Below are 9605 nucleotides of genomic sequence, written 5' to 3' on the forward strand. Positions count from 1 at the left end.
ACTTACTTCAAGTAAATTTATATTGCATTTGCAACCAAAACCTTGTTCTTCTACACAAGCACAATATCTAAGAATAAAATTAACTGAAATGGCTTGTGAGAGGGGAAAAAACAAAATAAAGTTCAAAGTTGTCAGCTGTAATTCCACACTCTTAACACAATGAAAGTGTCTTTGCTCTACTGCTCTGATAATTTCCTCAAAAAACAAATTATGTTTTAAAACAAACTTACTCTTTTTGTCTGAAGAACTACTAAAATCAATGCCACCAAGACCTTCATTGGCAGTAGTTGAAGGAGCCGCTGTTGTCCCCAGAGTCAAACTCAAAGCATTCTGCCCAAGCCCTACAAGAAACCCAAACAGAATTTCTCCACTTAAAACATTGATAATTAAAACTTATTTTAAACTGAAAGCACATATAATCTTGCTTAGTTTCATATTTTTCAATATGCAAAATAAACAGAAGAAAACAGATTGCATGAAGTTTCATGCAACTGTATGCAAGTGCTTTATGTAATTTCTTCACATTACTAGGTAGCTAATTAGATAGCTAACTGTCCTGGTTTAACCAGGATAGGGTTAAGTTTCCCCAGCAGTGGGGGGGGAGCTCTAGCCGGGTTATTCAGATACCATGCAGAGGTCACATCCTGGCAGGTCACATTTTCCTGGCGCGGGAACGCGGTGCACTCGTGGTTTTGTACATCGTGCTTCTCACTGCTGTATTTGGTAGCTATTTTGCTCTGTTCATTGCTATCACTATTACTGTTATTGTTGCTGTTTGTTGTGTTGCTATTGCACTGTTGTATTAAACCTTTCCTTATTTCAGTCTTGGGGCTTTGTATTTCACTCCCTTTGTGGGGGAGGGGCAGCAGCCGCGTGGTCTCAGACCCCAGCAGGGGCTAAACCACCACACTAACTTATCAGCATCTTAAGTATCTTTCTGTTTTATTTAGAGTTTAAGAGCAATGTTACCAAGACTACAACACAGCACAAACAAATTTTTCCTCTAGACCTGAAAAAACAGGAAGGTGTGAAATGACACTTTATTCAGACCAAAAGTCAACAAAATAAGGAGGTTAACTTCTCCACAATTGAAGAAGATATTTGTTTATCATTGCCCTCTCCCATTTATTATCAACTTCCTTGAGTCAATTATGGCAAAGATTTCCTTGCCTTTTCATTTAAAAAAAAGTGTGAAGTACAAGTAAAATTAAGAATGAGAAAGAAGCCAATGGTATCAGATTTCATTTCTATTGTTCAAGGATAGCAACACTTCACTAACAATTAAAAACTACACTTTCACAGTGTTAAGATTTTATATAAAACTAAATCTTACATTATGAATTTATACAATCACACATTAAATTTCAATGTTTTGAGACAGAAGGAGGAAAAAACTAAAGTAACTTTCACCTGTTGCTGCTGTGCTTGTATTCTGGAAGAGTGAACCTCCTAAACCTGCTAAGGCTCCTCCTAAGGAAAGGCCTGTGGAGGCACTTGTAGTCGGAGCAGTTGTGCCACCCAAATTTAATGTAAAGCCAGTAGTTCCTGCAGAGAAAGCAAACCAGTCTCATGCAGACACTGCATTCAAAGACATCCACAGACAATATGAAATAACCTAAATGATGGAACTGCATCTTCATCGTAATTGGATAATAAAAACAATGACTGAGTTTATTTTCTGCAGATTTTCCAAAGCCATACAGACTTGAATTATATGTTATTTAGTTCTCAGTATCATAATCCTGATTAGTCTGTATCTACCTGGAACTATACAAAATTGCTGAGAGTCCCCCAGAACACCAGAGAATCTAGAACCTGGCACAGAATTTATTTTACAGCATAATGAATATAACAAGCGCTACTGACTTTTTATATTAAAATACCAAAATGTTAATTGTTTATGTTAAACAAAATGTTCTACACAGAGATGATACAAGAACATTGCCTTGGTAGCTTGAGCATTCTTTCGGAATTAAGGTTTTGGTAGAATATGGAAGAATAGAGTAGAGAAAGACCACAGGAATAAAGGGACAGAGCACAGAGGGCACAGATAGCTGAACTCAAATGCAGACTCCTAAGGTTAAGAAAAATGAACTCCAGTCTTAATTATCATAATGCACAGTGCAGTTTAGCCAAGTTAAGTATGATGGCAGATGTGTGCCCGTATGAGATCTACACTGGAAAAATCTTTTTTCCACTATTAGTTAACCATTTCAGGCCATCTACAAAAGGCAGACGTTTTCCAAACTTTTCAGCTGCAGAAGTAGGAAGCTTTCAACCTTCAGTGGGATTAACAAAATTAATGATTTTACATGATCAATCAGCTCTTGTTACACTTCTAATGACTTGGATTATGTGCTGCCTATAACACATGGTATACTGCCCATAAATCTATTTGTATTAGTGTACTCAAATTTAGAACTAGTCAAGTGCAATTAACCTTCTTATTAAAGTAACACAAAATTATGTAAATACTAGAGAAATACAGAGTGTAGAACTGTTTTACCATTGAGTTTTATTGTTAAAAACCAAACAACCCTGCCCCCCCCCCCTCCACCCCCCAAAAAAATCCCCAAACCCCTAAACATCTTCCTACCTGCTGCGGGAGTTGATGTAAGAGCAGATGATAATGATAAGCCACCCGCTGAGGTAGAAGTAACAGGTAAAGCAAATGGCGTGGCCGAACCTGCAGGTTTGTTGAAACCTAAACTAAAGCCTGTGGTAGCTGCTGATGTGGTGGCAGGCGTGCCTAAAAGAAACCCAAAACCAATTATCACCCTCAGAACATTCTGTTTGAGAACAAAAGGTCAATTCAGCTTCTCTCCTGAACTATTCCTGTTTAACCATCATGAACAGCACAGCATGAAAGATCACTTGCATCAAGTAAAATATCCCCATAGCACCTTCAGAAAAATTTCAAAGGTTTATATTAACTGCACAGGCATTTTTACTCCAGAATTCCCAGTGATCCGATAGGCTTTAATCATGGACTGGCAATTATATCTAGTGGTAATCTAAAAAAAAACCTGTAAAAAAAGAAAAGAGCTTTCACCAAGAGCATCTAATAGATGAACCAGATATTGGTAAATGGAACTATAAACAATACTGCCCAAAATACAGACTAAAAATTCTCAATTGGATGTTCATACCAAAATGAATGCACATATCCTTTCAATTTATAAACAAGAAAAATATTTTATTCCCTCAAACTTTGCTTTTGAACACTTTTAACGTAAAGCAAATAAAGCTTCCACTTCCTGCTGTTTTCATGGCAAGAATACACTTTACATTCTAGAATCCATATTCCAGAGTAGAGGAGGAATGTGCATATACATACACAAACCACAACAGCATACATAAGAAACACATACTGGGTATTCTCAGTAACTGCTGTTGTCTGTTTTGGATGATATCATTGCATTCAGCTGTTGAAAAGAATTCACATTCATCCGTGTAGTACTGACTGCCACATACGATTACGCATCATGCAGTCTGTTCTGGGTTATCCGCTGCTCCTCCATTCTGTGCATTTAATTTGCTTCTTTATCCAACACTATTTTTTCCTATTTATTCACTGTACGGCTTCTTAAGTTCTTGGACTGCAGTCTGCCTTGTAGCACTACCCCCAACATTTGTGATACTTAAGCTCAGTTTCTCCTCAGACCTCAGTTGCTGGTGTTTAAAAAGGAAAAAAAAATAACACCTTAACCCCCCAGCTACCCACATATTCCTGTATTTCCAATGATAACTGAAAAATAGTCACTAAAGATACATCAGAAAAACAAAAGTAAAATATTTCCAAGGTCTGTTCCCAGTTCAGCCCTCTTTATTCTTCTGAAAGAGATAATTACCAGACAGACTTGTTCAAAGTTCACTAGAGCAAGAAATTCCGTATGAAGAATTCTTCGATAATGTATTCCATCTCCCCTCTGCTGAAGGGCAAAACTCATTAGGGGGACATAAATACAAAGTCTAACTTTTCACTGTGACCACTGTCACTGTTGTACACAAATGGAATAATCCTTTAATAAGTAACAGTGCCCGGAACTGCAGGGCTCCACTTTGGTTTGCAGCCTTAACATCTGGGCTGCAAAACAGACTGAAGTTAGTAATGGGGAAAAACTCACACATGACCACTAATTTTCTACATTACAAGGAAGATCTATCTGTATTTTTCTTGCCTGTATAACATTAAAATCCAAATTAAGTTCTTACCTAGCGTCAGTCCTGTAGCAATAGTTGTTGCCGTTCCTGCTTTAAGAACGAAAACAAAGAGAATAAGAACAGTAATTGAAGACCACACAACAGTTATGATAGTAAAAAACATGAAACACTGAAACAATGCTGCATTATGAGACAATATGTAGATTATACAAGTTTGTTCTGTAGTATGTTGAAAGCAAAACATTAACACAGAAAACAGTATTTGCAAGCACCAACAGCACAAATTAAAGCATAATTCCAAAACCCATCATTTTTCTTTGTAAGTATCACTAACAGTGAAGCTGATGTTAACACAGCAGTTGATCAAATTGTTTGGTATTTCAAACAAATGAAGGTAAACAAAAATATGGAAACTAGTACCTCTATCAAATATTTTTTCAGTCATATGGCAGTACATAACATTAGCATGTAAACCAGCAGATTTACAGTATAATGATTATACAGTCCAGAGTCTTTGTAAAATCCTGTGTCTTGGTTTAGTGTTTCTGCCCCACTATTAGTTTGAAGAGATTATTTTGAACACAGTGCTGCCATTTCATATTTTAAAAACCATCTGATTAGGAGATTAAAAGAATCACTGATGTAGAAGAAAATCCTAGGTAGCCAAACACAGTAATACAAGCTTTCAGTTTACTGTTGAATTTACTTCTTGTAGATTGGCTCTTAGAACTTCCCCTACCTACTTTTAAACTGTTCAATGAAGCCTTTTTCCAAAACTATGTAAGTAATATTCTGACCTACAGAACTACTGTAAAAAATTAAGCCCATTATGATGACCTAGTTTATGTTATGTGTACATATGATATATTTCTTCACTGTTGATTCAAATTCCTGCTGTACAAGATTTTTTTCTACCTGTACTGGTGCCTCCTAATGTAAAGCCAGTGGTTGATTTTGATCCAAAAAGTCCAGTCCCAAAGCCTACTGAAGGAGCCGATGTAGTTGCTGTAGCAGAAGAGCCCAGAGTTCCAAAATTAAGTCCTCCCGTTGAGCTATTACAAAATAAGACTATTAGCAATAATAAATTTTAAAAATAAAAAATACACCACCACCACCCCCCATTTCAGTTTCTTTCCCATGCCATCATTCATATTCCCGAGCCACACAAATGCAGCTGGACAAGACAGAGTCCAAGCTCACTGCCACCAAACAAAAAGCAGAATCCTATCTCCATCTTTCCTTCTACAGCTCTAACTCCCACTGCTTCCACTCCTTGCTGAGCTGATACATCTTGCTAGACCAGTGGGAAATCTGAACTTTTCTCCATCAGATCATCCCATTAGATCTGCCTAATTATTCCCCCTGAACTACCGAAATGGGAGAACAAATGCTCGAGGCAGCACAAAGATGGCAACAAACCTGCAAGAACATTCAAAGCAGGTTACAAATCCAGTTAGGTACCTCTGAGCAGAAACCTCAACCAATGTTACTTTGTTTCATTCTGAAGTGGTAGAGACACACAACTATTCACATCAACAGCACAACTTTGCCTTATCTTACCACCAAAACACACTGATGCATGAATTCATTTTCTAACCAAAATGCAGTCGTTCCCCACAGGTGCAAACCACAGAGGATCCATGCCTACCATACTTTCTCTTCTGATTCTACACTTGTCAGAGTTACAGAAATTAACTCCCAGACCTATTTTCACAGATGAAGGGGAAGAGAGAGGAAGGAGAGAATCAGAGATCAGTCATCACAAAGAAAATTAAGCCTTTTTTATTTTGGATAACTACACATTTCACGGCAAGTAGAGAACTTTACATATAGCAGAGAAGACATTAAGTTATTGTACAAAACATGGGGGAACACAATAACCATTATTATCACTAAACCATGACATTACAAGTACTAACAGCCAGATGAGCCTATGATTTTAAAAATTTTGTTCTTAAACTGACCAGGTGAATAGCTTATTTGTAGTAACTTCCTGCTCCCATCTGTGAGCCTTTTTAGAAGCTAAGTAAGTTTTCTCTAACTTAAACAACATTTTGTGGAAGTACAACAGTGGCCCTGAAATGAAATGCAATTTAGACTTCAGGGTAACAGCTATCAAGAAATAGCTGGTTTTTTTGAAATTGCATTTCAGGTGTTCTGCATTACCTCATTGTTCCCTTATCTCCTCTCTCTTTTTGTATGAAGGCAGCTCCTAGGCATAACAAATTAAACACAAAAGTGAATCCTTAAAAAAAAAAGGGTATCATTGGCTTTTACATTAAGTTTCCAAAATATCTACAAAACTGACTGTGGCAAGCCCAGCAACAGCTGATTGCAAGTTCAAAATCTTGTTTTCTTAAATTTTTAAGGAATATATTTCACTAAGTAGTTCAGGAAGCAGAGTGGCCAAGTAGTTTAGAAGGACACAGACCCACTAATTATCCCACTCCACAGGAGCCAAAAACATTTCAGCTTTCTTTACTCCCAAAACATACCAAGCTACAGAACCATGACCTAACTGCTTGTAAACTTAAACATGCAACATGGTGCTTCTCTCACTGGTCAAGAGTTTATGTTTTTACAGTACAAAGATGATTCTTCTGTGAAAATTTTTCTTGTTTCAGCATTCCAGCATTCCAGTAGAAGAAAGCTAAGGTACAAAATACGCAATTCAGCACCATAGGACAAAAAACCCAAATATAATGAAGTGGCATTTTGTTTGTTTGTTTGCTTTTTAAGAAAGAATTCAAAATGTAGAAGTAAAGCAACAGCAGCCTCCTCACCAGCAGGAGAAAGAATGTGCCATGACTGCCTACAGCCCACAGATGGAAGGAAGAGGAGCTCAGGTCACTGGAGTCAGGTCTTAAATCTAGTTTTAGAACTTGAACAAAGCATTGGACCTGGCTAAAGCATACTATAGAGAACATCAATTAACAAAGAGCATAAGTACCTGAATGGCTATTGGTGCAATGCAGGAATTGGGTAGGCTGGCATATCACATAGGCTTTGGGCCACCAGAATATAATCTTTGACTGTTCTCACTGATGGATAATACTTAAGGCTTTGACTATACAATGAGGTCCCTTTTTCCTGGCAATATTGTCTTAGACCCAGCTCTGAAGAACGACAGCTTCTTACGGTCTCAAACATGTTCTCAAGCAAACCATCTTACAGGGATGCTCAAGATTCTTTCACCAACCATCTGGCAGTAAAAAGGCCTCTTCCTCTGTGATACTCCTTGACCAATAGCCCTGAAAACTCATCCTGCTCGTAAAAATAAATACAGGAATAGAAATGCAGAGTACTATACTGCTATTAATTAGCACCTGTTAAACTTTTACTTATTATTTTTAAGAGATCAAAAAGCCAGCTACAACAGCAAAAAAAAGCCAATCAAAAATATTTAAGTTCAATAGGCAGTTTTTAACAAGTGCAGATCAAGAAGACAGAAGAGTTTCCCTTGTTTCAGGCAGTACATTTAGAACAATGTTTTTGAGTAAAAAGATCTTGTTTTAACTTGGTCATTTTAATCACAGGAAACTTGCATTAAATAGGCATGAAGCAAAAGAAACTTAAGTTCTTTACCAACTCCATATAAACTTCACTGTATGGGTAAAAAAAAAACCCAACCAAAACCAAAGCAGCACAGGTAACATAAGAATGTCATCAATCTGTCATGACCACAAAACCAAGAGTATTAGAAGAGACTCAGAAAACTTGTTCGCTCTCATACAGGCTTCCAAAAAGCAATACTGCCATTTAATCCAGAGCTACTCTTTGAGATCCAAATGCTCTGTTCCCTTCCTCTCACACTGCTAATTCCTAACAATTCTAACAGATAAGTATATTCAAATGTATCTGCTTCAGGTGAAGTTCCCTTGAGTAGCTCACCCTGCCCATTTAGCTTACATTACAGCAATCAATTTTGCCTGATCGGATTTGGGAAAAACTCCTATACAAAGCTCCGCTTACAAGAGCCCTAACCTTCAGAGACATAACGGCAAGCAGGTCAGGAAAAAACCCCAAACATCTGCTAGTACAGTTGTGTAAAGAAAAATAAAAAGGGAAAAAAACCCCAGCAACAAAGACCTACCTATTATTCTGAGAAACCTAAATACTAATGCCTGCTCTATGTCACATGCACATCAAAGTACAAAGTTCTCACTCCAAGACACTATACATCAAATAGCAAGGTTATCTGTGTCAGAAGAGATAAGGTTGCAACCCAATTTCAAAAAAAAAATGTCATATTTGAACATTAAACATTTGCGCTTTGACATCAATGAATTCCACTCCACACACTCAAGCTCTGGCTGACTGCCGAAACCTACATATGCATGTGATTCACATTACGTGTTCAGAACGTTAGCGATAACCGCGGAAGGAGACACCCTGCTACGACAAAGCCAAAATAAAGCAAAATTAGAAGAGCACTTCCCTTAGTTATTAGTTGAATAAAGTGATCCCTACGTCTAAGTTTACGAAGCGGGCCGGAAGGCAGATGAGGCACGAAAGGCACCCCCAGCCCCTACGCGCCGGGGCAGACATGGTGAAACCGGTTCATCCGCGCCCCAAGGGCCTTTTCGGCCCAGAGTGCCCGAGCTCCGGGCCCCTCCGGGGCCAGCAGGAGAGACACCGAGACATGCAGCCCGGGGTCTGCGCTTCCTCCCCGACACCCCAGCACTCACACACACAAACACGCGTACCGCCCTAGCCCAGGCCAGGCCCGCGGAGCGACGGCGGCCTCGGCGGCAGGCCGGGCCGGGCCGCAGGGCTTGGCAGCCCCAGGCCGCGGGAGTCAGGGGGCGGGGGCCTGCGGGCAAGGCCGAGCGGAGCGGGGCAGGGGGACGCCGCGTTACCTCGGCGTGGCTCCGAAGGAAAAAACCCCGCCCCCGCCTCCTCCTCCCGCCCCGGCGGCGGCGGCCGCCGCGGAGCCCAGGGTCCCCGCGCCGAAGGAGAAGGCCGCAGACATGGCGGCAGCGGCGGGAACGGCCGGAGAGAGGAGCTGGCAGACGGTAGCGAGCCCCAGCGGCGGGGGCCGGCGGCGGTGGCGGCCTCCTCAGAGTCGGCGGCAACAGCCGCCTCAGCGCCGCATCGCGTCCGGCGCCAACTTCGAACCCAGCGGCGACTGCGAGCGTGCGGACACCAGCCACGCTCCCTCCGCGCGCCCGCCGCAATGCACCACGGGACAGCGCCGCCGCTGCACCGCCCACCGCCCCTTAAAGCGACAGCACCGTGAGGGGCGGCGGCGGGTGCCGCCCCCTCGGGCCGGTGGTGCAAACGGCCGAGGGTGTCCCGCTCTGGAGGGGCCCAGGCACCCCGGAGCCTCGGTGTGAAAGACGGAAGCACCCGCGGCAGAAGACCGGGGGAGGCCGCAGCCCCCACGGGCACACAAAGCCCGGTGGCTTTTCCGATACTGCCCGCGCCAGGTGCCACTGCCG

At 41.1% G+C, this 9605-nt stretch overlaps 1 protein-coding gene across 3 annotated transcripts in view; it reads right to left on the reverse strand.

Annotated features, from left to right (window-relative positions):
* Positions 1 to 9605, reverse strand: part of NUP58 (nucleoporin 58) — a 37425-nt gene extending 27820 nt beyond the window's left edge. The window contains exons 1-6 of one of the 3 annotated variants that reach the window (XM_074815988.1): positions 9024 to 9604; positions 5080 to 5216; positions 4216 to 4251; positions 2597 to 2749; positions 1411 to 1545; positions 231 to 341 (exon numbers count right to left, since the gene is read on the reverse strand). In XM_074815988.1, the coding sequence (XP_074672089.1) occupies positions 231 to 341; positions 1411 to 1545; positions 2597 to 2749; positions 4216 to 4251; positions 5080 to 5216; positions 9024 to 9136 (685 nt within the window). In that variant the 5' untranslated portion in view covers positions 9137 to 9604. Of the gene's footprint in view, positions 1 to 230; positions 342 to 1410; positions 1546 to 2596; positions 2750 to 4215; positions 4255 to 5079; positions 5217 to 9023 lie in introns of all 3 variants that reach the window. The other 2 variants (XM_074815987.1, XM_074815989.1) reach the window with 2 other exon arrangements.

Source organism: Strix aluco, chromosome 2 (assembly GCF_031877795.1).
Source record: "Strix aluco isolate bStrAlu1 chromosome 2, bStrAlu1.hap1, whole genome shotgun sequence".
NCBI classification, from domain to species: Eukaryota; Metazoa; Chordata; class Aves; order Strigiformes; family Strigidae; genus Strix; species Strix aluco.